The 26,932-nt window shown below is 60.6% G+C and overlaps 1 protein-coding gene across 3 annotated transcripts; it reads left to right on the plus strand.

Moving 5' to 3' along the window:
- Positions 1 to 261: 261 nt before the first annotated feature.
- Positions 262 to 26,676, plus strand: BCL9L (BCL9 like). 3 transcript variants are annotated; one of them, XM_080642623.1, is made up of 9 exons: positions 262 to 658; positions 16,120 to 16,218; positions 17,383 to 17,768; positions 18,419 to 18,538; positions 21,314 to 21,518; positions 22,045 to 22,129; positions 22,228 to 24,520; positions 24,893 to 25,171; positions 25,518 to 26,676. In XM_080642623.1, exons 2-9 carry the CDS (start codon positions 16,193 to 16,195, stop codon positions 26,606 to 26,608), a joined length of 4,485 nt encoding a protein of 1,494 aa, XP_080498749.1. In that variant the 5' UTR covers positions 262 to 658; positions 16,120 to 16,192; the 3' UTR covers positions 26,609 to 26,676. The 3 variants fall into 3 exon arrangements, with proteins under 3 accessions (XP_080498749.1, XP_080498750.1, XP_080498751.1); XM_080642624.1 differs by having other exon boundaries at positions 24,995 to 25,171; XM_080642625.1 differs by lacking the exon at positions 16,120 to 16,218.
- The last annotated feature ends 256 nt before the right edge of the window (positions 26,677 to 26,932 follow it).

Below are 26,932 nucleotides of genomic sequence, written 5' to 3' on the forward strand. Positions count from 1 at the left end.
CGCCCCGGACCCTCGGCGCGCGGCCAACAATAAGCGCCCAGACAGCCCTCTCCCCGCCCCGCGCCCGCCGCCCCGCCGGCTTCGGGGAAAGTGAAAGGAGGCGAAGCGAGGAAGGAAGGAAGGAAGGAAGGAAGGAAGGAAGGAAGGAAGGGAGGGAGGGAGGAAGGAAGGAAGGAAGGAAGGAAGGAAGGAAGGAAGGAAGGAAGGGAAGGAGGGAGGGAGGGAGGGAGGGAGGGAGGGAGAGAGGAAGGAAGGAAGGAAGGAAGGAAGGAAAGAAGGAAGGAAAGAAGGAAGGAAGGAAGGAAGGAAGGAAGGAAGGAAGGAAGGAAGGAAGGAAAGGAAGAGAAGGAGGCGCGGGAGCCGAGCCCTGAGCTTCGGGCCGAGACCCCAGCCCCGAGACCGGGATTGACGGGCGCGCTTTCCCCACCGCCCACGACCATGCTCCGTGACCGGGAAGCTGGGACCTAGGCGCCCGGCGAACCTGGACACCCTCGGCCCGGCCAGGCTGGTGTTGAGATCAAGGTATACAGGATCAAAGGACCACCTCCTGCGCCCTCCGCACCTCCGACTGGCGAGCAGGACCCCGATCCACCCACCGACCCGGACCTGGTCATGGCGTCCAGCTCCGGCCTGGCTTGAGGATCCCGACCCGCGAGAGGTGAGGGGCGGGCTGGGCTGAGGGCGAAGGTCCTGCCTTGCCAGCAGGGGCGCGAGGAGGGAGTTCCAGTTCGAACTGGGGAGGGGGACACAGTCGGAATATCTCTTGCCCTCGGGAACGCACCCCCGAGCTGTTGAATGGGCGGGGGCGCCCCCAGGGTTCGTGGAGGTTACGCTTGGGCCCCCAATCTGGTAGGCAGCCCCAGAGCACAGTGGGGAGGGCTCAGGGGCAGCCAGGGACCCTGCCACCCTAGAGCAGAGAACAAGGCCGGCCTGGGGCCAGCTGGAGCAGCAGCCCTGCCCTGGGGGCTTCTGGGAGTTGTAGTCCCCCTCCTAGGTTTCCCCACTCCTTGGGTCCCAGCACCCCTCCATGCCTGATGGGAACCTCCCGAAGGAGGTGCATTGGGTTTGGGGATCACTGGGGTCACCCTCTGCCCCCAAGCATTGCCTGGAGGAGTCTCCCCAGCCGAGGATTCTTGGTGTGGGTTTGGCTGGGCGGTGGGGGGTTGGGCGATCACAGAGTTCCTTGGAGGTGTCCCTGCACTGCTAAGGGGAAGTGGCCCTTGCCTTGGTCCAAAGGAATGTGGGGAAGAGAAGGGAGGCTCAGGCTTCTTGCTTGGCGGACATGCGGTCTATCCAGGGCTTGCCTGAGAGGCGTTCTGTCCCGGGGCTGCTGGGATTTGGTCTCAGGAGAGACCGAGGTCTCCTCTCCCTTCTCCCCTGGGAGCTGAGAGGAGCTCGCTCCTCAGGTCTGGGAATCTGGAGGCTGCCTCTCTGGAACAGTAAAGCCAGGATCAGCTTCTGTCTGTCTGTCCAGCTTCCTTCCTTCCTTCCTTCCTTCCTTCCTTCCTTCCTTCCTTCCTTCCTTCTTTCCTTCCTTCCTTCCTTCCTGCTTTCTCTGACACTCCCCCTCCCTCTCTTTCTGTCTGTCTGCTGCTGGGGGTAGATGTCGGTGTCCTGTCTGGGAGGAGGCCTGTGCTCAGGGAGGGAAAGTGTTGCTCTGGGGGAGGTGGGCTGCGCAGGTGATCGCCCTGGGAAGGGGCACACCTGGGAAGGCTGCTCCCCACTGTGTGCTGCAAGCCACCGATGTCTTCAGGCAGCTTTCCAACGCGACTTCCGAGTTGGGTGGGCTTCCCCTGCCCTTCTGCCAGCTCCTCAGCTTTCCCAGGAGCAGCCACTCCTGGGCTAGGGCTGCTGGCGGCCTCCTCTGGGGCAGGACTGCGATTCCATGGCCCCGGGCGAAGGACGTGTTCAGGCCCTGTCTCTCTGGTGTCAGCTCTGAGGCCCTGCTGAGAGAAGCCCTGGGACAGGGGGAGGATGGCAGAGAAGGCGAAGCGTCAGGGAGTCTGGTGCCAGGGAGGAAGATGCTGCCACCCCCAGGGGATCGGGCCTGAAGGCCAGCCTTCTGACCACGTCCCTCCAGAGGCTCTCTGCTCACCTGTGTTGCTCCGAATTTGGGTGGGGTCAGGCTAATGTTGGGAGGGGTGCTTGTGAGGGCTAGACTGCCTATACTCTTGGGTCCAGAGTCACTCTTGTGCTTGGGGCAGCAGGAGGTGGGTTCTGGAGGTCCATATGGAGACTCCAAATGAGGCTGTGAGTGACTAGGGTGGAAAGTCAAAGTGGGGAGAAACTGCAGAGGCCTGGGGAAGGATCGCAGGTCCCCAGAAACTGGGACTGGCACAGCAGTGGGGATGTGGGACCTGATGAACTTGCAATTGATCTGTGTTTGGCACCCTTGACTTTGGGTAGTTCCTGCCTCCCAGCTTCTGGGTCCCTGGGTTAAGCAGGAGCTCTGGGCTAGAGACTCCGTTTCCATGAACAGGCAGGGGTAGCATTCTGGGCAGAGGCCTGGTGGGTGGCAGTGTCGACTCAGCAGAGGGTGTAATGCCTGGCACCTGCTTTAGATTAAAGGCGATGCCTGCAAAGAGGGGCTGCCCACCTGGCAGGGGGGGGGGAGTGGTCGGGAGGGAGTTCCCTGGAGCTCAGGAGTGGCGGGCATGGAAAGGACCGGGTTTGCAGGCAATGGCAGCTCTAGCAGGAGCTCAAGACATGAGCTGGGGGCACCCCCACACTGCCTCTGGTGTCAAATTCCATCCGAGTGCCAGGGACAGTCGGTGGGGGGGGGGCAGTTGTGGGGGCCAGGATGTCTGAGTGAGGGCCTGAAAGGAGGTGGGGGCACTTTGGGGTTCTCATTCTTTTGACACCATGTTTACTCTTCCTGGGGCGTCTTGGCTGCTCATAGTGAGGTGCTCCCGGAGCCTGGGCACCCAAGGGCGATGGGGAAATAGCATCTCTTCCTTGTCCCAAGAGCTTTGGGCACTGCCTGGGTGCTGACCTAGAGGGAGGAGGAAGAGGGGATGGCAGCGTGGGAAAGTGGACAGCCAAGTGGGGACAGGTTGGGTGCCTTGGGCACGGAGCCTCTGCCAGGCCTGATCTCCCTGGGGTGGGGCTGTTCCAGGGACTGGCTCAACCTGTTGAGTGCCTGGCTGCGCTAGTTTGGCATCTTTGCCTCTGCCTGCCAGCCCTGCCAGCTGCCCACTCAGAACCACACTGTGGGCTGCCCAGGGACCTGGGAAAAGGCAGCCTGGCCGAGGCGCCAGGATGGGCCATAGAGGCCGCTCTGTCCAGGTCCTGCCCTGTGACCCAGAGCTGGAGGGCCCAGTGGCTGAGGAGCTGGGAGCTGAGGGGCTGGGGGAGACCGCGGGACTGGCGCTTGGTCAGGGGCTCTGGAGCCAGAGCCTGGACTTACCTTTGCTAGGTGCTAGGCTCTGGCCTCCAGATCCCCACCCCCGACTGGCCTGCACTCCCCTGCCCTGGGAGCACTGTCCACTTCCCAAGGAGGTGGGGGGAAGGGTCCTGAAGGCATTCTGTACCCTGGGAGGAGAAGCTGGGTTCCTGCCCATCTTCCTAACACCCCCTCCCCCCACGGAGAGGAGGGTCCCAGGGTTCTCAGGGAGCCTACCCCCACCCTGCCCTGAGCGACCCCCACCCTGCCCTGAGCGTGGGAATTCCCTGATAACCCCCTCCCCCCACAGGCCCTTGCTGCCCCTGCCCCATCCCTTAGCTTTAGGCCCCCTACGGGGCTCTGCACGAGGGGTGGGGATGTGAGGGTGGGAAAGGGGTGCCAGGTACCAGCCTGTAGGGGAGAAGGTGGTCAGCATAGCCTGTGAGTGGGGGCAGGGGCACAGGAGGTTTCTCTTTCCTCCTAGTCCCGAGGGGAAGGAAGCCTACCCCACCTTCTTGTCCAGCAGGGGCCAAGGCAGAGGCCTCTGCTGTGTTTCCTTTCCCTAGGCCTCCCTGCTGGCCCATGCACCTGCCTTTCCTGACGCTGTACCTCCGAGTCCCCTTTCCTCAGGGCCTGGGGCTGTCCAACCCCCTCCTCCCAGGGGCTGGTTGGCTGATCTGCACTGGCCCAACTGCCCTCCCCCTGGCTCTCCACCCCCAGGCCGGGAATGGCCCTGGGTCCAGCATTTCGAAACCAGAATTGTTTTGAAATCTCTGAGGGCCTCTCCACCCCCTCCTCTCTCCTCCCCACAGCCCAGAGCCTAGTCTCCTAACCTGATTCCACGCTGTGCATCCTGCATCCTGTGCATTGCCAGGGTGCGGGCATGCATGCACGCTAGCATATGGCCACATGTATACTCCTCTGTGTGTGTATGTGAGTGTGTGTGCTAGCACATGGCCATGTACATACTCTTGTATGTGTGTGTGTGTGTGTGAGTGAGTGAGTGTGTGTGCTACCACATGGCCATGTGCATACTCCTGTGTGTGTGTGTGTGTGTCCCAGTGTGGGTGTATCTTGTCAGCCAGCAGCTCTGTGCACTGGCCCGCCCCTCTCGTTCCTGAGCTCTCCTGGGCCTTCTCTATGAGTATGAAAGCCTCAACGGTCTGCAGGAGCCATTCCTAGGGCGTGTGGGTGATGTTTAAGAGGCACCTGGGTGTGTGTGTTTGGGAGTTGTGTCTATGCATCTCTCAGCTACACACGTCGGAGAGTATCTCTGAGGAGTGTGCAAAGTTGTCTCTTTGATGAGCGCATTGCTGGTGTGCGCACATGGGTGCTCCGCGCCTGTTCCCGCCTTCTCCTCCCTGGGAACATGTCGTGTGTGTAGTCACATGTCTCCCTGGAGCTGCCTGGGACATGGAGTCCTCTGTCCTTCCATAGGGAGCTTGCCTGGCGTGGGGCCAGGACTCCTGGCAGTTCTGTGGTTCTTGGAGAGAAAGTGGTAGAGTGGGGAGGCTTTGGGATGAATTGTCCCCAAGGCTGGCCTCTCTCCCTCTCTCCCTCTGTCCCTCATGGACACCTAGTGCCCTGAAGGATCCCAACACAACCTACCGGTCCCCCCTCTTCTTGTCCGGAGGCTCCAGTGGTGGGTGTCACAGGGAGGCCCAGTGCTCTGAAGGAAAGGGAGTTAGCCCTCCCGCCTGGGGTCACTTGCTTTTTGAGGACAAGAAACAGCCAGCTGCACTGGACCAGGGAACTTGGTGGCTAATTTAAGGTCTGAAAGCTGACTTCTCAGCTAGAGGCAAAGAGGAAAACAAGACTAGACACTCGTATTTCCAGTCTCAACAGAGGACAGAGGGACCTGAAATCCTAAGGGGGTGATGTGCCACCCCAGAAATGTGAAGTGTTTGGGGTGGGGCCAGCTGCCATTGTAGTAGATCCTGGGAAATCCTTTTTTTTTTTTTTAAACCCACAAAACATTTATTGATTTCAGAGAGGAAGAGAGAGATAGAAACATCAATGATGAGAATCATTGATCGGCTGCCTCCTGCACATGCCCTACTGGGGATCAAGCCCGCAACCTGGGCATGTGCCCTTGTCTGGAATTGAACCCAGGACCCTTTAGTCCACAGGCCGATGCTTTATCTACTGAACCAAACCGGCTAGGGTGGGAAGTCCTTTAAAAAAAAAAAAAAGATTGATTGGCTTGAGAGAGAGAGAGGGGGAATCATCGATTTGTTGTTCCACTTATACATTGATTGGTTGATTCTTATATGTGCCCTGATCGGGGATCAAACCTGAAACCTTGGCATCTCGGGACGATGCTCTAAACAACTGAGCTATTTGGCCGGGCCTGGGCAGTCCTTGATGATCGGCCTCATTCCTTCCTCCTGCAGTTGGAGAGTGCTCCACGGAGGGCAGGTTGCCCAGTGCTTGTTTTTGTTGCCAAGCCCAGGTAGTGAGGATGGCAGAGTTACCTCGGCATGGGCTGTGGCAGTGAAAGCCCAACACCCCCTGTGCCATCCTGGGGTCTCAGGCTAGAACTGAACCAATGCTTTCCCCTGGCAACTCCTGTGGCCAATCAGCGAGGAAGAAGAGGGCTGGGCAGGGCCTGTGTGAGGGCAGGGGCTGTGTGAGGGCAGGGGCAGTGTGGGGGGCAGGGGCTGTGTGAGGGCAGGGGCTGTGTGGGGGCAGGGGCAGTGTGGGGGGCAGGGGCCTCTGGTCCCAGGGAGACAGGCAGGCAGAGCGCAGGCTCAGGGACCCAGCATGGGGAGGCCTTGGCAAGGCATTTTCAGTTTATTGCTCAATCTCTGTCTCTGAGACACGCACACACACGTCACTGCAGACACCTTCAGGAGACCAGCCCAGAACTCACCCGGGGCAGGGCAGGGCAGGGCCGGGTATCCCAGATGGGCCGTGTGGCACCAGCCTTGTTCTGGCAGATGCCCGGCCATTGCCCCTGGACCTAGAAGCAGAGCCCAGCACAGGCCGGTCTCCTCCCGACACCCCCATCCTGTGTCTGGGAGCAGCACAGGCTGGAGAGGGTTAAGTCTGGTTGGCAGGGACACCCCCTCCCTCCTGCCAGAGAGAGAGAGAGAGAGAGAGAGAGAGAGAGAGAGAGAGAGAGGTGGTTAGCAGCTTGCTCTAGTTGGCCTCTCTCCCAGAATTCTTTGGAAAAGAACTCCCCTTTGACCCCCAGTACAAACTGAGCCCAGCCACCAGCCTCCCTCCCGCCTGCCTGTGGAATCTGTGCCGATTCTCTGACCCCAGGCCCTCCTGGCCAGGCCTGGTCCCCAGGACTTTGCATCTTCAGGGGAGAAGGGATGTCGCCAAGGAGACCACACAAGGACATGGGACCCACCTCATTCTTTCCCTTGATACAGGATAATCCTGGGGGTGGTTGGAGCTGGACCCTGGGTTCCTCGGCCTCCCCATCCCTCCCTCCCTCCTTCCAGGTCCTCAGGCCATGCCAGGGAGCTGTCTGCCCGCCCCCTCTCTCACGGGGAGCTGTCTGCCTGCCCCCTCTCTCTCAGCAGAACTCCGAGGGATCAAGGGATCGCTAGGCATCTTCCTGAGCTTCTTTCCTGCCTCTAGGACAGGGAAGGGAGCAGTGTGTGGGGGGAGCTGGTTGTCCTGGCTCCCAGCCAATTCACAGATGTGGGAGCGGGCGGGATGGGAGTGGGTGGGGTATCCCAGGAGCTGCGGGGCATGTGTGTGTGCATGTTTCTGTGGTGTGTGTGTTGGGATGGGACTGGGGCTATGGGAGGAGGAGAGGCAGAGATCCTGGCCTGAGAGATGGCTGGCCTGGGGCTTCTCGCTGGGACCCTCTCCATAGGGGGCCCCAGGCCCAGACCGCACCCTTGAGCCTGCGCCCATAAACACAGATGCCCTGAGGGGAGGTCCCCTGCTGGTGTGTGCCCCTCACCCCGCTTCCCACAGCCCTTTGGTGATCCGCCAGGGTCTCCTGCATGGCTTTTTGTCATGGGAGCCCTCCTCCTGGTTTCTGACCTCCCCCTTCTTCATTCTCCTCCCCCAGAGGAGGGGCTCACAGCCTTGCACCTGGAGCCTGGTAGGGAGTGGGGGCGAAGCCATAGTAGGATCCAGCCTCTGGTTAACTAGCAGGATCCTTCCCCAGGTGGGGGGGTGGGAGGTGGGGGGTGGAGGTGGGAGGTGGAGGTCAGCCCAACCATCCCTGGAGGGCAAGGTACAACTTCCTGGTCATCCCAAGCTCTTCTCTTTGTTGCCGGCTTTGGCCTCAGCTGGCAGAGTCAAAGCCAGGGTGGCCACCAGCCACCATAGTGTGGTTTCTGCATCGGCCCCTAGAGACACACACTCTCTTCTGCTGCCACCCCCTCCTTCCCCTCCTCCCCTCCCTCCCTCCCTCATTAGCAACAACTCCCTGAACTCACCGCAAACATGCCTCTGGGCTCCAGGTCTGCAGGGAAAGCTGGACCTGGAGGAGGCTTTTGGAGGTGGTCCTCAGGAGGGAGGACCGACCCCCCCCCCCCCCCCCCCCGCCCGCCCGCCCGCCGGCCGCTGCCAGAGGACTCACCCCACAGGGACCAGGAGGAAGTGGTCCGTTTGGGGAACAGTGACAGATTTAGGGGTGGGGCTTGGACTCCACCCCACTTGACCTTTGACTCTCACCTGCAGAGTGGGAGGGACAGCAGACTCCTTTTCTCAGGGAGCAAGCGCTATGCTGCTGTCATGGTAACTTGCCTTGTTCCCTTCCCTCTCCTGAGGGGCAGGGATCAGGGAGGACATCTGGATGAAGGGTGGGTGGGCTGGGGGCAGCCCAAGGCCTTTGCTCTCAGGGCTCCAGGTGGGCCAGGCACCGGTGTCAAGGTGGGTGGAGTGGTACCCTCTCTTTGACCTTCTCCTCGGGCAAGAACTGTGGCGTCTAGCTCCAACCTGGTACACATTAGGCATGGGGGAGTGGAAGGAGTGAGCAAGACACCATTCTTTCCTCACAGCAGAGTGCTGCTACCAGGGTGAATGTGGATTGTGAAATGGTTAAGAACCAATTGCTGGAGGTTATGGGCTCGAATCCTAACCTTTCTCACTCTGGACTGTGTACTTTAAGCGAGTGACTTCCCTGCTGCGGCGTTCTCTGTGAAGCGGGGAATAGAGTGCTTTGGCATAGAGCTGTTCTGAGGGTTAAGTTAGATGATGCATGTGAAGCTGCAGGACAGCTTGATGTTTCTGAGTGATACTCAATGCCTGTTAGAGACCAGAGACGGTCCTCCCAGTTTTATCAGCTCTTCAGGGGAACTCTGACCCCCAGGGCGATGCAGGGGAAGACCCGAAGCAGGTGAGGGCGTGAGGGGTGTCGGGATGAGACCAGCTAGATTCTAATGCCCTTCTTCTTTTTCTTTTTCTTTTTTAAAAATATTTTTATTAATTTCAGAGAGGAAGGGAGAGAGAGAGAAACATCAATGATGAGAGAGAATCATTGATCTGCTGCCTCCTGCACGTCCCACACTGGGGAGTGAGCCTGCAACCCGGGCATGTGCCCTTGACCGGAATCGAACCTGGGACCCTTCCATCCACTGAGCCAAACCACCTAGGGCCAGACCCGTCTTCTTGCTGCCTCAGTTTCCCCCACTGTTGGTGCTGGCTGGCATCTTGATTACAAGTTTGCCAACTAGCCAATGGCCTGGAGGGGGCCTGGGACCTTAGGCCAGGTCTTCCTCACGTCTCCCAGCCTCTCAGGCAGAGCCCCCTCCCCAGGCTGTGAGCAGACAGGTTGGCTTCAGCACCCACCCCAGCCACCCCAGCCCTCACTCCCCTATTCTTTCACAGGCTGAATAACACATTCTGTCCTTAAACGCCTTAAATGGCTGCTTCCTTTCCTTCCTGGCTAAGGGGTCAGGGACCTTCCTTGGGGAGAAATATGGCAGCGTGGAGCTCTGCTATGGATAGCGCTTAGGCCTGCCTCGGTGCCCAGGTCCCCTGGCTCCCTGAGGGGACGGGGCAGTGCTCATGCCTGGGACATGTGTGGAAGCCCAGCTGGGCATGCCTGTCACCTGCTGCACACAGTGGGCAGGGAGGAGGCGTCCTGAAGCCCCGAGCAGGGTGGGGTATCAGCATCTGTGGTGTCTGGGAACCCCAGAATCCTTTCCTGGGCTGACGGGTGAGTGGGGCAGTCAGCCCTGGGTGCCTGGGGCAGGGGAGTTGCTGAGTGATGCTGCGTGGGCAGGGCTCCTAAAGGCCCTGGGATGGGAGCGGGGTGGAGGGCTGTGGCCTGGCCCTTCTGGGTGAGGAGCCCAGGCTGGTCGGCAGGGACGTTGCTCCCATGAGGGGAGCTCACAGAAGGTGGTTTGGGTCTTCTGGGCAGTCACTGGCCACAGCCCTGGAGACAGTTGATCAGAAGGTGGCCAGAGTGCCTGGGACATGCGGGCACCCGGGTTTGAGGCCTGGCTTGGCTGGCAGGTGCCTTCTCTGGCCTGGTACTGGGCCGTGGGCTGGAATCCCTGGCTCTGCTCACCGCCTCCTCTGGGAGCAGAGGAGAGCTCTCCCGTGGGCCCGGCTGCAGCTCAGCACTGGCCTGGCCTGCGCCTCGCTGCTGGGCACACTCCTGTGCCCGGCCCCTAGAACCTGCTCCTCAGACAGGTTGGGGCTATTTTTGGGATCAGTTGGGGCTCGGGGCTGCTTTCACATGCTCCAGTGTGAACAGGAGAGATGGAACAGATGGCTGGTGGGTCCCACTCGGTGGGTCCTACTGGGAGCAGGTTATTTTTAGGGTTTGTTAACGCTTTGGGGGCGTGTGGAGCCACCTTGAGAGGGATAGCCCCTCTAGTTAAGAAGAGAGCAGGTCTTGGTCCCCTAGTTTCCAGAACTGTGCGTCCCAGCTGCTCTTCATTCCCTATCAGACCCTCCACTGTTGTCTTGCTGTTGTTGCTAATCCTCACCCGAGGACATTTTCCATTGATTTTTAGAGAGAGTGGAAGGGAGGGGGAGAGACAGAGAGAGAGAAACATCGATGTGAGAGACACACTTTGATTGGTTGCCTTCCACACATGCCCCAGCCAGGGCCAGGATCCAACTTGCAACTGAGGTACTTGCCCTTGACCGCAACTGAACCCTCGACCCTTCATTCTGAGGGTCTACGCTCTAACCACTAAGCACACTGGCCAGGGCCGACCTCCCCACTGTTTAAAAAGAGGTCCATGGCAAGAAAGTAGACTCCAGTTCTCGCCCATCCCAAACAGAGAGACTGCCTCAGGGTCAGGAGGGAGGTGGGGCCTGGCATTGGGATGCTTGCCTCCAGGGGTTTTGAGACACAGACTTGAGGCTAAGCCAGTGGTCAGCTGCTCTGGGGTTCACACTTGGGGTCTGTGTGTTTGTCAATAAACCCAGGGATGCCTGGGGAGTGCTCGCCCATGCCTGGCCTCTGCGAAGGGTGCAGAGGGAGGGCCAAGTCTTGTGCTCAGACCACCAGTGTGATGCCCAGGAGCTCCTGGATAGGTCAAAGACAAATACCCAGGCAAGGCCTACCTTTACCAAATGCCCATGGATTTGGATGCCATTCAGGCCAGAAAAAAGGGGACATCATGGGTTTGTTGAGGGCTGAGTATGCCATAGGCATTCTTTTTTTTTTTTTTTTAATATATATTTTTATTGATTTCAGAGAGGGAGAGAGAGATAGAAATATCAATGATGAAAGAGAATCATTGATCAGCTGCCTCTTGCATGCCCCACACTGGGGATCGAGCCTACAACCCGGGCATGTGCCCTGACCAGGAATCGAACCACGACCTCCTGGTTCATAGGTCGACGTTCAGCCACTGAGCCACACTGGCCAGGCACCGTAGGCATTCTGTTAGATAGTTTTACTAATAGGATTTCACTCTATGAATTTGTCCTCCTTTTGCAGAAGGTGAAACTGGGGCTCAAAGGGCCGAAGGGGTGGAGAAGGTCCTGCTGCTCAGAAGGGAAGGGCTGTGCCTGGCACTGTCCCCCTGATTGTACACCCAGCTCTCAGTCCCTGCACCGTGCCCACTGCCCGCTGGTCCTGGCCCTTGGGCCCTGGCACTGGACCCCCTTAGGAACAGGTTTAGGGAATGAGAGTGGGGAGGGAGGCCTGGGAGCAGGGGACACTGCCTGTCACTGCTCTCCTAATGCCCTAAGCTCTCTTTGCCAGTGGGTGCCAGGACTGACACCGGCCACCCCGTATGGCCTTCCTGTCGCCCGCAGGAGGATCACACATCCTGTCCGCCCCGCTCCGCCCCCACCCACCCGCCTGCCCACATGCCCTGCTTCCTGGAGGGTCAGAGTCTGGATGTGAACATAGGCAGAGCCCGAGGGCCTCCAGGTGCTGCAGGTGCTGAGTTGGGGCCAGGCAGGCGGCAGGCGGGGGGTGGGGGTGGGTGGGGGGGGAGGGGGGTTCCTGCCACGGCTGACCTGGGAGAGCAGAGGCTGAGGAGGCAGCGGGTTGGGCCTGCCTGTGGTATAGGCGGCTGTGCCAGCAAGTCTGCTGCCGCCTCTCCTCCCACAATGGCCCCATTGTTCCCCGCAGCCAGGCAGTTTGGAGGAGGTGCCTAGGCCACCCCTAACCTCCCCCCCCCCCAAACAGGGGCCAGATTAACCCCTTGGAGGCCAGAGGCTAGTTGAGGGCCCACAGGTCGCTCTGTTTTCGGGATACAGGCCTGGGAAGTCACCTCTCCCCTCCTGTGCCCGGCAAAGGCCGTTGTAGAGATTGGGGTCTTCCCCAGGGTAGGAAGCAGCACCTAGCCTCCCTCCCCCCCCCCCACCTCGGTGCAGGTGCCAGGGGCCAGGAAGTGCCAGGGGGCGGCAGGCCGGGACAGCTATATTTGGGCTGGTGGGGCTAATCCCAGCCACACTGCCTGCCCCATGGCTCCTGCGCTCCTTTCCTTCCTGTGAAACCAGAGCTGGGTTGGGCTGCGCTCAGGATTTCGGTGGATTTAAAGAGGTAGAACCATGCCTGCCAACTTGGCTTCCTCCCCTCCCCAGGTAGGGTCTGGGGCAGAGAGGGGACTGGAGGGCTGCTGGCTCCTCCCTTGCCCCGGGCTGACCCCTGGCCCTTGCCCCTGTTTGGGGACCAGACTGTGGCCCTCCTCTCTCCCAGGCTCCGGTGGGCGGGGTGGGCCGTGGTTTCCTGTGCAGGCTGTTTGCCTGGCCCACAGTGCCCGCTCTGCCTGGGCTTCCTGCCTGTCTTGGTTCACTGTGCCCCCCCCCCCCGCTCCCTGTGGGGGGAGGGGACAGGCAGGGATTGGGCAGCAAACTTTGGGGGCACCTCACTGCCAGGGCATGACTGGCACTGGCTGAAGGAGCCGAGGGAGGTGACCTCAGGCTTGTCCAGGCAATGCCACTGTCCCTGCAGCCTCCGGAAGGTCCAGAGGGCACAGAATCTCCCGTGGAAACACCCTGTGCAGAGACCCAGCCTGCAAAGGCCAGGCCAGGAGTTTCCATGTTCCGTGGGGCTGGGGTTGCCTGATATTACGCTGGGGCACAGGGGGGGCTGCGCTGGAAACTCCCAGGCAGAAATGGTTGATTTGCATGGTCTCCTTTGGCAGGAGGTAGGGGGAAGTGGGGAGCACTACTAGGAACCTGTACCAGGGGAAGCCCCTCACCCCAGCTCCTGGCCTGGAAGTTCCCACAGAGGGTCTCTGAGCCACACCTTGGTCCTTGAGCAGGTTTCCTGCTGGGCTGTGAGCCTTGACCTGTCCAGCCGAGGGACCCTCAGGAGAAGTGCTGGGTGCTAGAGGAGAGCTTCTAGGGACCAAGGAGACGTGATGCCCTGGAGAAAGGGGGCTCAGGGCCTTGTGGTCTTGGGGGCTGCACCCCTCTAGCCAGAGGCCAAGGATTCTACCCCTTTTGCTCCCGGCAGGGGCCTGTCCTTTCAGGGTCCTAGCCATCCACTTCCTCTCCGGAGACATTTGCCCACTGCATGTGGGAGCGAGGACCCCGAGTTCTCTCATGGTGGTGTGGAGCCAGGCAGGGAGTCAAGCAGAGGCTCTCTAGGCGGGGACAGTGGGCAAGAGGCAGGTGCCGCGGGTGTGTGAGTGCCCCTGCGCCTGTGGCAGTTCTTGTGAGCCAGGAGCTGGAGGCCTGGGCAGCTCCCGGTCGTCCACCTCCAGCCCTGCTTCCTGCCCCCCATCCCCAAGTTACTCAGGGAGGGCAACACTCGCACACTGTCTCAGATGCCTCCTGGTCTGCTCTCATGGGTCTCTTTCCCTGAGGAATGAGGGCACAGCTCCTTGTCTGTGAGCACGGCTCACTCCGTCCCCACCCACCCCCGAAGAGGAGCCAGGGCGCTGGGCTCCCAGAGCCCCACCCCTTGCTTTTCACCATCGCAGGGGCTCCAGGCCTGGTCTGGGGAGACCCTTCACTCATGGGGTGGGGGTAGGAGTAAAGGGGGCGTAATATATGGTGACGGAAGATGATTTGAGTTTGGGTGGTGGGCTATATACAGATCTTGTCACATAGAAATCCACACGTGAAACCTACATGATCCTATGAACCAGTGTCACCCCAATCAATTTAATTTAAAAAACTGCACCCACGAGGAAGGACCCAGCCCTCCTGCCTAACATCCCCTGGGCCTTCCCGCACTCTCCTGCGATTGTGTAAGGAGGCGGGGTCTCTGGGAGCTGGGCCCACTCCTGGGGGTAAAGTGGGAGGGTGTGAGATGGGAAAGTTCTGACTCATCCCTGTCTGACTCAGTTGCCCTGTGGCTGGGTGGGAGCAGGGGGATGGGCGAGGAGATCTCAGAGCCTTGGCCTGAGAGACACTGGAGAAGCCCCATGTCCTAACAGCCCTTCCCAACTTAGTATAGGTCCCGGTATTCACAGCTGTAAACCTAGGAGGGAGGGGTGTGCCTGGCCCTGCCCCTGTCCCCCAAGGGGCCTGGCCCCATGTCTGGCATGTGGGAAGCCAACCCACCTGTTACAGGCTCCGATGAGCTGTCCTGACCCAGCAGAGGGACACTGCTGTGTTGGGGACACCACAGGGCGGGGGTCTTGGCACTTCCACTTATTGGTCCCTTCCTTTTCCTAGACATCAATGTCCTCATGGTGAAATGGAATACTAAACCCTACCCTCGCCCTGGCCAGCTTGGCTCAGTGGTGAGTGTCACCCTCCGACCGAAGGGTCTCGGGTTCGATTCTTGGTCAAAGGCAGTACCTCCCCCGTGGAGGAGGCCACCAGTCACTGTGTCTCACATGTTTCCTCTCTCTTCCCTTCCATTCTCAATGGAAAAATGTGAGGATTAAAAACAAATAAACGAACCACCTCCCAGTAGGTGGTAAGTAGCCAGGCTAAAGGAGGTGGTGAAGGTGGAGCCTGAGACCCACTTCTGTGCCTGCCCCCAGCCCTCCTGCCTCCGGTCTAACCCGAGCTGGTTCCGGCAGTGGGGGCTGGCTGCCAGCTGAGCCCTGGACTTTGAAACCTTCTCCTGAGACCCCTCCCTTCCCAGAGACAGATCTGAGCCCGGAAGGCTCATGTGCCCAGGGTTAAGTTAGGGTTAGACTCTCATGGGGGGCCCCAGGGGGGGGCCCTGGTCCTGTGGTCCCAGCCTAGCCTCCAGCAGCTGGGTGGGGAGCAGCGGGACTGGGCACCAGTGCCTGGTGGGCCTGTCACCTGTGCTAGGCTGCAGCCCAGGACCCTTCCACTCCCCTCCCCAGGATCAGCTGGGGGTGGGGGGTGGCGGGGCGAGGCTTCTGCTTGTGTGTTTGTTAGGATGTATCCATGGTCCTGTGTGTGTTTCTCTGTGACTACCAGCTGCTAGGACTCCTCTGGAGCTGGCCTCAGTCTTTCCATCTGTGCAATGAGTCGGCAGGGCCCCGTGCTCTGCCCTGCCGCAGCCCTGGGGCCGGGGCGGGCTGGGTGGCCCAAGGCGGGACGAGTGGCTCCCTGGGTGCGCCCCGTGCCCTCCGGCACCCCCGAGGCGGGGGGCGTGGGCGCACCTCCGCTTCCCAGGCTCTGTGCGTGTCTTTGTCTCCCGTCCACGTGGGAGCTGGGAGTGAGAGTTCGGCCGCGGAGGCTCCCGGAGCCCCTGCCCCGCGGCGCCCGCACTCAGCCTGGGCCCTGCGGCTGTGCAGCCCGAGCCGAGGGGCGCTGCGGTCCCCGCGATCAGGTCCCCTGCCTCCCGCGCCGTTGCCGTCGCCCGCTGGCTGGCTCTGGCTGCCTCCCCTGCCCCACGCGGGGGTGGGGTGGGCGCGGGGAGGGCTGCATTCTTGCGGTTGGAGAGGAATCCCAGCCGCGTCGCCGGTCTCCAGCCGCACCAGCTGCAGCCGGGGCCCCAGCCTCGCTGCCCGCCCGGGCCTGCCGGGATGGGCTCGGGCTCGGGCTCGGGCCCGGCCCCGGGCTGAGCGCGCGGCAGAGCCCGCATCCCCGCTGCCCACGTCGGGGGCGCCCGGGAGGGACGCTGCGCTGGGGGTGGGTGGGTCGTGAGGGGCTCCCTGCCCGGGGTGAGGGGCGTGACTGGGAGAGAGAATGCCCCAGGTGCCAGGGCTGCCCCGCGCGGGCACGGTTGAACCCCATCTCTTCAGTGCTTTCTGCCTCTGTGGCCGGGCCATGCTAGAGAGGGCAAGCTCCCTGGGTTGAGTGCGGGCGGGATGGCTAGGACTAGCCTCTAGGACAGACCCCACCTAGCAGTCGCCCCTCTCCATCACCCTGTACAGGTCCCTAGTCTAGGGCTGCTGGGTCCTCCCTCCTCCCCTTCCCTCCTCACCCCCTCCCCAAGTCACAAGTTTTCTCTTTGGGGCTTGTTGCTGCAGTCCCTGCTCCAGTACCGACTACCTGCTGGGCCCTGGGCACGCAGGGGGCGTAGCCCCACTGTGTGTGGGAGCCATGAGGATCCTGGCTAACAAGACAAGGTGTGTGGGTGTCATGGAGGGTGGGACGTGTGTGTGAAGTGTGGGGAAGGGAGGGTCCCAGGAGCCATGGGACTGAGCTGTGCTGGCTTGGGGATCGGGCCTCCCTGGCACCCAGCTCAAGGGGCGTCAGAATGGGAAGGCCTGCCCTGAGTCAGGAGCCCAGCCTGAGTGCCTGGACCCAGGGGACAGGGGAATGGCAACCAGCTAGGCCTTTTCCGCTTAGAAACATTTTGAGTGGAACCCCTACCACCCACCCCACTGTGGGTCCCCTGGTGCCCTCTGACCCCAGTCTCACTGGGAGGGGGTGGCCAGCCTTCCTCCCTTCCCCAGGAGGAGCCTGCAGACAGGCCAGGCGGCTGCAGGACAGCAGAGCTGAAATAAATCTGAGCTGGTGTGGAATGAGGGGGATAAATATCCTCTCCCAGTGATGTGATCTTTCCAGCGGCTATTAATAGGTCTCCGGGGAGGGGGAGGTGGTGGGGGGAGCCAGCTGGATCTTAAAGGGCCCACAGCCTTGGAATCCTTGGCTGTGAGCTAGCTGCACTCCAGTCTGCTCCACACACCACTCCCCTTCCCCTTTCTTCCTGCTCCTGCCTGCCCACCAGGCCTCTGCAGGCTTCCCCTCCTGCTCTGGGGAGCTGTCTGGACCAGTAGGTACCAACCACTCGGTGGTGCTTTTCCCCACTTCCCTGGGGACCAGGGCTGGGCATGAGTAGTGACCCTCAGGTCCCGTGCCCTTCCCTATTGCTGCCTGGGACACGTGGAAGTTGAGGTTTGGGACCTTGGAAGGAATCCAGACAGCAGACCCTAGAAAAGAGGATGCTAAGTGTTGGTCAGGTGCTAGTGTGTGAGGGTGGTGGTGCCTGGAGGCTTGCAGCCTGAGGGGTGTTGGGGTGTGGGTGGATCTGCCAGGAAAGGCTCTGGTTTTCATTTGAATTGTGGGGACTGAGGGTGGAGGTTGCCCCATCTTCACTCTCCAAGGTGAATGGCATCAGCCCTTGTCTGAGGAGCAGTGGAAGGAGGTAGGAATAAGCTGGGCATCTTAAGATGCCACTCAGCCCTCTCTCCCCTCCCAGTAGGTGAGGCAGGAGGGGGCAGTGAAAATGCAGGCATGCTAAGCCCCTGTCACAATTAACCTTTCCTGTCTCTCTCGCCTTCTCCCAGGTTGCCCCACCCCAGGAGGAGAGAAGCTCCGGGGAGCCCACCACTGTCCCCCCGCGGCCACTGCCCCCCTGCCCCATCCAAACCAATGCACCCAGAAAGTAAGCTGACCAATCATGGCAAGACAGGGAATGGTGGGGCCCAACCCCAGCACCAGAATGTGAACCAAGGACCCACCTGCAACCTGGGCTCAAAGGGTGTGGGGGCGGGGAACCATGGGGCCAAGGCCAACCAGATTTCACCCAGCAACTCCAGTCTGAAGAACGCCCAGGCCGGGGTGCCCCCTTTCAGCTCGCTCAAGGGCAAAGTGAAGAGGGAGCGGAGTGTGTCTGTGGACTCTGGAGAGCAGCGTGAGGCTGGGACGCCATCCCTGGACTCAGAGGCCAAAGGTACCCCATTTTCTGATCCCCAGGAGTCCAGCATGTTCTACAGTCCAAGGCCCACACTTGCTCAGAGCCCATCTTTCTGTCCCCTTCCCAGTCCTCATCCCCTGCTTCTCTCCAGCGTGTATGTGGGTACACCTTTCTCTTACCCCCATTACACCCACCCACTGGTAGTTTTCTCAGGATTGGGAATGGCCAGGGGGGAAATAGGCACCACCCATTATGGGGCCACCCAGTGGTGGGGTTCCCAGTCAGTCTCTTCCTCTCCTGCTGTCCCACCAGAACCCCTAGGGGAGGAGGAAGGTGCTCCATGGGGAGGAGTAGACCCATACTCCCCAGGAGCCTCCTGGTTCTGGGCTGGTGGGAGCTGCTGAGCAGCCACTAGCCTGGAAGAGTAGCAGAGGCCTCCCCCGCCCCCCCCCAGCCTTAATTAGAACCAGTTGTGTTTGGTGCTGGGTGGGGGAGGGGAGGCAGGCCGTTGGGCTGTAGAGAGAAATCAGAAACAAATGGTGGTGTGGTGGGGGCCAAGGGCTGGCGAAATGCCCACCACAGCCTGGGCATTGCCTTGGGATATCTGGGAGAATGGGCCTGGAGGTGGGAGGACAGGCCTTGGGGCACTCGCTCTGACCCCAGCCTGCCCCTGTCCTGCCCAGCAGAAGTGGCACCCCGGAGCAAGCGGCGCTGTGTGCTGGAGCGGAAGCAGCCGTACAGCGGAGACGAATGGTGCTCAGGACCAGACAGCGAGGAGGACGACAAGCCTATCGGGGCCACCCACAGTGAGTGCCCATCATGCCAGGGTGCTGTGGCCCACGCTGCCCTTGGGGGATGCTGCCCTAAGGGAGCTTTCCTCCCTTCACCTCGGGCTTCAGGGCTGAGCCTGGGCAGGAAGGGAGCAAGGGTCAGGAGCCCAGGCTCCTGCTTTCTGATCCCACCTCCATACTGTTGCTCCCTGCACTGTGACAGCTCTGCCCCTGCCTTCCAGGTGCTGTGGCCCCCTTTTCCTAAGGACCAAGGCAGGGTGGGGTGAACCTCAGGTGGCCCCTCCTGGCTATTCCACTTATACCTGCATGAATTGCTGGCCTGTGCTGCCACCTGCTGGTCAGTGGAGGGAGTGCAGCAAGAGTCCAGCATCACTTGGAGTGGGACAGTTGGCTCTGTTGTCCAGGCCGTGCCAGGGTGTGAGCTAACACTGGCTGTGTCTCTGGCGCACCTCCCTGACCTTTAACTGACTCCTGGCAAGTGCCCAGAATACATCACCAGGACAAAGTGTGGGTGGGTGCCCACTCCTTATTCTGGGCATGTATTTGGCCTTGCACCAGTGATGGGGGGAGAACCAGACATGGCCCTGCCCTTGGGATGCCCATACATGTTTATTTGGTGCTTTCCCTCAAAGCTTACAGCTGTGTTTTTTTTTGGGGGGGGGGGAGCGGGGGGAGGTGAAACAGCTTAATGCATAAGAAACAAGCCAGAGAAGGTTCAGTCGTGAACTTGTTGAAGGCAGGGGCTTAGAAGGAAGAAAGAAAAAAAACTAAGCTGGCTAAATGTCCTACAGGTGTGATTATGGTGCCTGTCCCACAGGAGGAAGCAGACTCAGCAGATGCTTGTGGAATGAGGGACTGTGTCCATGGAGGTGGCACATAGATCAAATATTGAATGAACCTCTACGGCTGGCTGGGACTTTAAAGGTCATCTGGTCCCAGGTCTCCCCAAAGGGACTGACTGTCAGTTCATGAGCCCCTTGCTGAACCCTTCCCTGATAGATGGGAATGGTCACTGCCTCTAAGGACAGACACCCCTCCTCTATCTTATTCACTTTTTAAAAAGTAATTTTTAAAAATTGATTTCAGAGAGGAAGGGAAAGGGAGAGAGAGATAGAAACATCAATGATGAGAGAGAATCATTGATTGGCTGCTTCCAGCAACCTGGGAGTGTGCCTTGACTGGTAATCGGACCGTGACCTCCTGGTTCATAGGTCAATGCTCAACCACTGAGCTACGCTGGTTGAGCTATCACATTTACTTTTATGATACTAGCCTGCACCATTGTAAAAATGCCGGGAGACACAGGGAAATACAGAAAAGATGTTGCTAACACTTCATACTCAGTACCAAGGCAACCACTATTACTATTTTAGTGGTACTGCCTGCCACTAGATTCTCAAAGAGTTCTTTTTGTTTTAAATATGTTTTTATTGATTTTTTTTTTTTTGAGAGAGAGAGGAAGGGAAGAGGGATAGAGAGATAAAAACATAGATGAGAGAAACATCATCAATTGGCTGCCTGCTGTACGCCCCCCCTCTGGCATGTGCACTGACTGGGAATCGAACTGTGATCTCTTGGTTTCTGGGTCAGTGCTCAACCACTGAGCCATGCCAGCCAGGCTCTCAAAGAGTTCTTTTTTTTTTTTTAAATATATTTTATTGCTTTTTTTACAGAGAGGAAGGGAGAGGGATAGAGAGTTAGAAACATCGATGAGAGAGAAACATCGATCAGCTGCCTCCTGCACACCTCCTACTGGGGATGTGCCCGCAACCAAGGTACATGCCCTTGACCGGAATCGAACCTGGGACCTTTCAGTCCGCAAGCCGACGCTCTATCCACTGAGCCAAACCGGTTAGGGCTCAAAGAGTTCTTAATGGTGGGGCAATATAATACAGAGTGAACAGCACAGACTCTTCAATCAGACCACCTTGGTTTATAGCCCAGGCTTTCACTAATTATTTGTATAAATTGGGGAAAGGGCCTTGGTTTATTCACCTATAAAAATAATATTTACCTCATAGGGTTGATATGTGGTGAGTTGGTACATATAACATACTTAGGACAATGTTAGCTTTTCAGAGAGGAAGGGGGAGGGAGAGAGATAGAAACATCAATGACGAGAGAGAATCATTGATTGGCTGCCTCCTGCACATCCCCTACTTGGGATTGAGCCCACAATGTGCCCTGACTGGGAATTGAACCAGTGACCTCTTGGTGCAGGTCGACGCTCCACTGCTGAGCCACACCAACTGGGCCCCAGTGGTTTTTTAGCTTGTGACTTGCTTCTGAACTTGTTACAAAAAATAGATTTCTTTGACTACCCCTTATGCAGGACAGGAGAATTGAGGCTGAGAGGGACTAACTGTCTTGTTCATAAGGTCACACAGCCAGCTAGTTAGTGGTAGGGCTAGTTAGTGGTGAAAAACCACTCATTGTCTGAATCCTCAGTTGGTGCACCCTTTTTGCCTTCTCCCCTCGTAGAGACAAGGGCATGAGGATGGAGCAGGGCTAAGAGCAGGTTTTGCAGACTCTATGGGTGTTGCATTCGGGGTGCCAACCCTATTCCTTAGCATGGCACTTTCCCTTTCTTCTCGTTCCACATGGTCCCCCATCCTGGTCAAAGACTGGTCTAGAGCAAGTACGTGTGGAAAACAGGCTAGGGAAAGGGCCCCATGGGCACCACCTTCCACGGTGAACCTCTGTCCCTTGGCACCTCTGGGTGATGGGGTGCCAGCTAGTTCTGCTTTCTAAATCTGGACTGCTGACCCTCTTTCCTTCCCTTCCCTGCAGATTGTAATGTAGGAGACCCTGCCATGGCGGCCCCGCAGCTGGGTCCTGGCCAGGCCCCCCAGCTTCCCCTCAGTGAGGGCAGTGCCCCAGGCCCCCAGCATGGGCCCCCAGCAGCCCTGCGGCCAGATGCCCCCGGGGGCGGTGGTGTCCCCGGAAAGCCTCCCTCACAATTTGTGTATGTCTTCACCACCCACCTGGCCAACACGTAAGTGACTCGCAGACCGCGCTGGCTCTCTTTACCCAGCAACCTGGAGCCTGAGGTCCTGCAGGAGTGTCTGTGGGGCCAGGGTTGGGTTGGTTGGGTTGGGTTGGGTTAGTTGGGTTGGGTTGGGTTAGTTGGGTCGAGTTGGTTGGGTTGGGCTGGGTTGGGTTAGTTGAGTTGGTTGGGTTGATGGTTAGCTTGGGTTGGGTTGGTTGGGTTGGTTTGAGTTGGTTGGGTTGATGGTTAGCTTGGGTTGGGTTGGTTGGGTCAGGTTGATTGGGTTGGGTCGGGTTGGTTGGGTTGGATTGGTTAGGTTGTGTTGGGTTGGTTGGGTAGGGTTGGTTGCGTTGGGTCAGGTCGGGTTGGTTGGGTTGGGTTGTGTCGGGTCGGGTTAGGGTGGGTTGGGTCAGGTTGGTTGGGGTGGGTTGGGTCCGGTTGGCTTGGGTCGGGTTGGATTGTTTGGGTTGGGGTGTTGAAGGTGAGGGCCCTCCTGTCTCCTCTCTGAGCTATTGTGTCGAACCCCATGCAGGGCTGCAGAGGCTGTGCTGCAGGGCCGGGCCGACTCCATCCTGGCCTACCACCAGCAGAACGTGCCCCGGGCCAAGCTCGACCAGGTGAGTGTGGTGCTGGCTGGGCCTGGGGCCTCCACTAGCAGCCACCTGGGCCAGTGCGCCCCTTCCCTGTCTCACACTCTGCCTTTGTCCTCTTGCAGGCCCCCAAAGCGCTCTCCACCCCAGAGCCGCTCCCCCTGAGCACACAGTCTGCAGGCACCCCACAGTCCCAGCCACCTCCACTGCCACCACCGCCCCCAGCCCCTGGCAGTGCCCCCCCTGCTCTGCCTTCTGAGGGGCCTCCTGAGGACACCAATCAGGACCTGACACCCAACTCAGTGGGAGCTGCCAGCACAGGCGGTGGGCCTGGGGGCACCCACCCGAGCACCCCTACAGCTGCGACCAACAACAACCCACTGCCTCCAGGAGGAGACCCCAGCGGCGCCCCAGGCCCTACCCTCCTCGGGGAGGCCGCCCCCCCAGGAAGTGGGCAGCGCAGCCTGGTGGGCTCGGAGGGGCTGTCCAAGGAGCAGCTGGAGCACCGAGAGCGCTCCCTGCAGACGCTGCGGGATATTGAACGGCTGCTGCTCCGCAGCGGGGAGACCGAGCCTTTCCTCAAGGGGCCCCCGGGAGGCGCAGGTGAGGGCGGGCCACCAGCACCAGCCCCTCCCGCTCCCCCGCAACCTCCCACGGCCCCTCCCGGTGGGCTGAAGAAGTATGAGGAGCCCTTGCAGTCCATGATTTCACAGACACAGAGCCTAGGGGGCCCCCCGCTGGAGCATGAGGTGCCTGGGCAACCCCCGGGCGGGGACATGGGACAGCAGATGAACATGATGATGCAGAGGCTGGGCCAGGACAGCCTGACGCCTGAGCAGGTAGCCTGGCGCAAGCTGCAGGAGGAGTACTATGAGGAGAAACGGCGGAAGGAGGAGCAGATTGGGCTCCACGGGGGCCGCCCGCTGCAGGACATGATGGGCATGGGCGCGGTGATGGTGAGGGGGCCGCCGCCTCCCTACCACAGCAAGCCTGGGGACCAGTGGCCGTCTGGGATGGGCGCCCAGCTGCGGGGGCCCATGGATGTCCAAGATCCCATACAGCTCCGGGGCGGACCTCCCTTCCCAGGCCCCCGTTTCCCAGGCAACCAGATGCAGCGGGTGCCTGGTTTTGGGGGCATGCAGGGCATGCCCATGGAGGTGCCTATGAATGCCATGCAGAGGCCTGTGAGGCCGGGCATGGGCTGGACCGAAGACTTACCCCCCATGGGGGGGCCCAGCAATTTTGCTCAGAACCCCGTGCCCTACCCAGGTGGGCAGAGTGAAGCAGAGCGATTCATGACCCCCCGGGTTCGTGAGGAGCTGCTGCGGCACCAGCTGCTGGAGAAGCGGTCCCTGGGTATGCAGCGCCCCCTGGGCATGGCCAGCGGCAGCGGCATGGGGCAGGGCGTGGAGATGGAGCGGATGATGCAGGCACACCGGCAAATGGACCCAGCCATGTTCCCTGGGCAGATGGCGGGCGGTGAGAGCCTGGCGGGCACTCCCATGGGCATGGACTTTGGCGGAGGCCGGGGCCTTCTGAGCCCCCCCATGGGGCAGTCTGGGCTGAGGGAGGTGGACCCCCCCTTGGGGCCAGGCAACCTCAACATGAATATGAATGTGAACATGAACATGAACATGAACCTCAATGTGCAGATGACCCTGCAGCAGCAGATGCTGATGGCGCAGAAGATGCGGGGCCCTGGGGACATGCTGGGGCCGCAGGGCCTTGGCCCCGAGGACATGGCCCGCGTGCGGGCTCAGAGCAGCGGCGGCCTAGTGGGCGGCCCGCAGAAGATGCTGATGCCCTCGCAGTTCCCCAGCCAGGGCCAGCAGGGCTTCTCCGGGGGCCAGGGGCCCTACCAGGCCCTGCCGCAGGACATGGGCAACACCCAGGACATGTTCAGCCCCGACCAGAACTCCATGCCCATGAGCAATGTGGGGACCACTCGGCTCAGCCACATGCCTCTGCCCCCTGCGTCCAACCCTCCTCCGGGGTCTGTGCATGCAGCCCCGAGCCGGGGGCTGGGCCGACGCCCTTCGGACCTCACCATCAGTATTAATCAGATGGGCTCGCCGGGCATGGGGCACCTGAAGTCGCCCACACTTAGCCAGGTGCACTCCCCGCTGGTCACCTCGCCCACTGCCAACCTGAAGTCACCCCAGACTCCCTCACAGATGGTGCCCTTGCCTTCTGCCAACCCGCCGGGACCTCTCAAGTCGCCCCAGGTCCTGGGCTCCTCGCTCAGTGCCCGCTCGCCCACGGGCTCTCCCAGCAGGCTCAAGTCTCCCTCCATGGCGGTGCCTTCTCCGGGCTGGGTCGCCTCGCCCAAGACAGCCATGCCCAGCCCTGGGGTCCCCCCGAACAAGCAGCCGCCTCTCAGCATGAACTCATCCTCCACCCTGGGCAGCATGGAGCAGGGTGAGTCAGCGTGTGGGCCCTGGGCTCAGGCGTGGGGCATCTCCAGGTGGGCTCATGCGGGGCGGGCGATGGACAGAGGTGGGCCGCTCTGCTGCGCTTTCCCAGGAACACATGCTAATCTCTAGGCATTTTGAGGGGTCACACTCGGGATCTCCCATTGCCTGGGCCCCCAAAGCTATAGGAGCTGCTTGGAGAAGGGTGGGCTGCAGTGATAATAGTGGGAGGGCCTGTGTTTAGTGGGACATCTGGATAGAGGTGTGCCTGGAGGAGTCCGGTGGAGATTTGGGGGCTGACCTCTCCTGCACCCCCAATATGAACAGCCAGGTTCATCTCCCCTCCCGTCACCCTGCTCTCTGTCTCCCGCTTCTGTAGGTGCCCTCCCACCCAGTGGTCCCCGGAGCAGCTCCTCCGCGCCTCCCGCCAACCCTGCCGGCAGCCTCATGAACCCCAGCCTGCCGTTCACTTCCTCCCCAGATCCCTCGCCATCCCAGAACCCCCTGTCGCTGATGATGTCCCAGATGTCCAAGTACGCCATGCCCAGCTCCACACCGCTCTACCACAACGCCATCAAGACCATTGCCACCTCGGACGACGAGCTGCTGCCCGACCGGCCCCTGCTGCCCCCGCCGCCACCGCAGGGCTCCACGCCAGGTGCGGCTGGGAAAGGGCCCAGGGAAGAGCTGATGTGGGCCCTGGGGGTGAGGAGAGTGGGCGTGGCCGGCTGTTTTGTGCTCCCCCACGGCCCTTGGAGTAGGGGGTGATGTCCCAGGCGCCACTCCCACTCGCACAGTCATTTAGGGAAACCAAGCCCAGGGCACTTGGGTCTGTCCAGCGCCCAGAGATGTGTCCGTGGCAACGTGGACCAGACCTGGCTCTTGGCTTCTCAACTTCATGCCTCACGCCCCTTTCCTTGCAGCGGGGGCAGACCGGTGTGAGGTCCTCCCCCCTGGCACCAGCTGGCACCTGGAGTTCCTCATCCCTTTCTCTTTCCCCACAGGGATCAGCACTAACCAGTCCAACCCGATGCACCTGAGCTCAGCTGCTGCCCAAAGCCCCATGGGCATGACCCTGCCAGGCCAGCAGCCCCTGTCCCATGAGCCCCAGCAGGCCATGCTACCCTCCCCCACCCCTCTGGGTTCCAACATTCCACTGCACCCCAATGCTCAGGGGACAGGGGGGCCGCCTCAGAACTCCATGATGATGGCTCCAGGGGGCCCAGACTCCCTGAATGCCCCCTGTGGCCCTGTGCCCAGCTCCTCCCAGATGATGCCCTTTCCCCCACGGCTGCAGCAGCCCCATGGTGGCAGCGCCATCCCTGGTGGGGGCGGGGGGCCGGGCCTACAGCAGCACTACCCCTCGGGCATGCCCCTGCCCCCCGAGGACCTGCCTGGCCAGCCACCTGGCCCCATGCCCTCCCAGCAGCACCTGATGGGCAAAGGCATGGCCGGGCGCATGGGCGACACATACCCACCGGGTGTGCTCCCAGGAGTGGCATCCGTCCTGAACGACCCTGAGCTGAGCGAGGTGATCCGGCCCACCCCGACGGGGATCCCTGAGTTCGACTTGTCAAGGATCATCCCCTCGGAGAAGCCAAGCAGCACCCTCCAGTACTTCCCCAAGAGCGAGAACCAGCCCCCCAAGGCCCAGCCCCCCAATCTGCATCTCATGAACCTGCAGAACATGATGGCGGAGCAAACCCCCTCACGGGCCCCCAACCTCCCAGGCCAGCAGGGTGTCCAGCGGGGGCTCAACATGCCCATGTGCCACCCCGGACAGATGTCCTTGCTGGGCAGGACAGGCGTGCCCCCGCAGCAGGGCATGGTGCCCCACGGTCTGCACCAAGGGGTCATGTCCCCGCCACAAGGCCTCATGACGCAGCAGAATTTCATGCTGATGAAGCAACGGGGCGTGGGGGGTGAGGTCTACAGCCAGCCCCCCCACATGCTCTCCCCACAGGGCTCCCTCATGGGCCCCCCGCCCCAGCAGAACCTCATGGTGGCCCACCCCCTGCGGCAGCGCAGTGTGTCTCTGGACAGCCAGATGGGCTACCTCCCGGGCCCGGGTGGCATGGCCAACCTGCCCTTCTAGCACTCCCTGCCTGGGACTGGGCCGGACTGCACGTAGTGTCACCTGAAAAGTGTCTTCCCTCCCGTGTTGGGGTGACCTGGGGTCCAGGGTGGGTTGGAGGGTGGGAGGGGCTTGTATGGGGAATGGCATATGTGGCAACCAGACGTGCTGGCAGCTGAGTGGGATGGCAGTGGGGAGGGCTCTGGGTAGGGGGTTGTTCCATTGTGGCCATCAGACCATCCCACCCCACTCCCCAAGTCTTTTGGAGCCTGTTTTCCCTGTGTCTCTGCACCCCGTCATTCAGCTCTGCCTTCGGAGTCCTGTGTGGAGTCCTTGAGGGGAGAG

Source organism: Plecotus auritus (genome assembly GCF_963455305.1).
Source record: "Plecotus auritus genome assembly, chromosome: 9".
In the NCBI taxonomy this organism is placed as follows: domain Eukaryota; kingdom Metazoa; phylum Chordata; class Mammalia; order Chiroptera; family Vespertilionidae; genus Plecotus; species Plecotus auritus.

Excerpts from the sequence above, each read along its gene's own strand:
- BCL9L (XM_080642623.1), top strand. The coding sequence starts at position 16,193 with ATGAGGATCCTGGCTAACAAGACAAG. Across the intron at positions 16,219-17,382 it reads ATCCTGGCTAACAAGACAAG|GTTGCCCCACCCCAGGAGGA; the intron begins GTGTGTGGGTGT and ends GCCTTCTCCCAG. Across the intron at positions 22,130-22,227 it reads CCCGGGCCAAGCTCGACCAG|GCCCCCAAAGCGCTCTCCAC; the intron begins GTGAGTGTGGTG and ends GTCCTCTTGCAG.